The 2,289-nt window shown below is 41.5% G+C and overlaps 1 protein-coding gene across 1 annotated transcript; it reads right to left on the bottom strand.

Moving 5' to 3' along the window:
- Positions 1-847: 847 nt before the first annotated feature.
- On the bottom strand, positions 848-1,750 carry LOC108551017 (serine-aspartate repeat-containing protein I-like). The gene has a single exon (XM_017905009.1). The coding sequence runs from the start codon at positions 1,748-1,750 to the stop codon at positions 848-850; it is 903 nt and encodes a 300-aa protein (XP_017760498.1).
- Positions 1,751-2,289: the final 539 nt, after the last annotated feature.

A 2,289-nucleotide genomic window follows, 5' to 3' on the forward strand; every position in this document is an offset into this window, starting at 1 on the left:
CGACATCCGGACATCCTCGACATCCTCGACATCCCCGACATCCTCGACATCCGCGACATCCGCGACATCCTCGACATCCTCGACATCCCCGACATCCCCGACATCCGCGACATCCTCGACATCCGCGACATCCTCGACATCCGGACATCCTCGACATCCTCGACATCCGCGACATCCTCGACATCCTCGACATCCCCGACATCCTCGACATCCGCGACATCCGCGACATCCTCGACATCCTCGACATCCCCGACATCCCCGACATCCCCGACATCCTCGACATCCGCGACATCCTCGACATCCTCGACATCCTCGACATCCTCGACATCCTCGACATCCTCGACATCCGCGACATCCGCGACATCCTCGACATCCTCGACATCCCCGACATCCGCGACATCCGCGACATCCTCGACATCCGGACATCCTCGACATCCGGACATCCTCGACATCCTCGACATCCGCGACATCCTCGACATCCCCGACATCCGCGACATCCCCGACATCCTCGACATCCTCGACATCCTCGACATCCGCGACATCCTCGACATCCGCGACATCCCCGACATCCCCGACATCCCCGACATCACCGACATCCTCGACATCCTCGACATCCTCGACATCCTCGACATCCTCGACATCCGCGACATTTGCGACATCCTCGTCATAAGCGACTTCCTCGAAATCCGACGGAACATCAACAAGAACATAAATATCCTTGACATTCTCAACGGTTGCAACATTCTCAACATCATCAATATAGACATCGGCAGCAATAGTGATCGCAAAGATTTTGACATCGATAGCAACAGCGACATCGACGTCGACATCGATATTTATATCACTATCAATTGTGAACATAAATATCAATACCTACATCCTCAACATCAACAATATCGACATAAATGTTCCCAATAATATTAATACTAACATCGCCGTCGACATCGCCAACGACATTAACATCAACATGAACAGCAACAGCAACAGAGAAATCGACGACAACATCGATATCGATATTAATATCAATGTGAATATAAATATTAATATCAACATCCTCAACAACATCAATATCGACGTCGACTTCAACATCGACAGCAACATTAACATCGACATCGATATCGATATGAATATCAATGTGAATATATACATCAATACCAATATCCTCATCATCATCAATATCGACATCAACATCGACATCGGCATAGATATCAATGTCAATAGCAATATCACTATCAACATCCTCAACATCATCAATATCGACATTGATATCAACAGCAAAAGCAACATCGATATGAATATTAATATAAATGTGAATATAAACGTCAATACCAACATCCTCAACATCATCAATATCGAAATCGACATCGACATCAACATCGACATCACCATCGATATCAGTATCAATATCAACATCCTCAACATCATTAATATCGAGAACGACATCGACAGCAACAACAACAGCAACATCAACATCCTCAACATCTTCTATATCATCAATATCGACAGCAATAGTAACGTCGATATCGATATCCATATTAATATCAATATAAATTGCAATATCAACATCATCATCGACGATGACATCGATATCAACAACAACATCAATATCGATGGCAACATTAACATCGACATCGACACCAATATCGTCAATATCTGCAATACCCTCAAAATCATCAATATCGACATCAACATCCATAATATTATCAATACCGACATCGACATCGTCATCGATATCGTCATCGAGCAGCATTGACATCAACAGCAACAACAGCACATCGACAGCAACATCGACATCGACAACGATATCGATATAAATAAATATTTCAATATCAATATGAACATCATCAATATCGATATAGATATCAACGGTAGCAGCAACAGCACAACCTCAAATTCCACGACATCCTCGACAAACGAGGCAACAACAACATCAGCATTAACATCCTCGACATTCTCAACGTTCTCAACATTTTCAACATCCCCAACAAGCTCAACATCATTAATATCGACATCGACAGCAACAGTAACAACAACTACAAAAATAACTATGATAAAGATAGAATATAAAATGATATACGTCGCAGAAATTTATAACTATGTTACAAGTACATTATAAACATTTATAATTCTAACATTCAACATGTAGTGTTGATATCTAATAAAAGAAACCGAAATTAACTTCCATTAATATACCCTTAATATAAAAAGTAACAGATACACTATGCTTATGACTGAATTATAATAGAAAAGAAACATAAAACAAAACATAATTAAATTGTAAATGTATCA

This window comes from Eufriesea mexicana, unplaced genomic scaffold, assembly GCF_001483705.2.
Source record: "Eufriesea mexicana isolate 0111107269 unplaced genomic scaffold, ASM148370v2 scaffold3597, whole genome shotgun sequence".
Lineage (NCBI taxonomy): Eukaryota > Metazoa > Arthropoda > Insecta > Hymenoptera > Apidae > Eufriesea > Eufriesea mexicana.

Excerpts from the sequence above, each read along its gene's own strand:
- LOC108551017 (XM_017905009.1), bottom strand. The coding sequence starts at position 1,750 with ATGCTGCTCGATGACGATATCGATGACGATGTCGATGTCGGTATTGAT.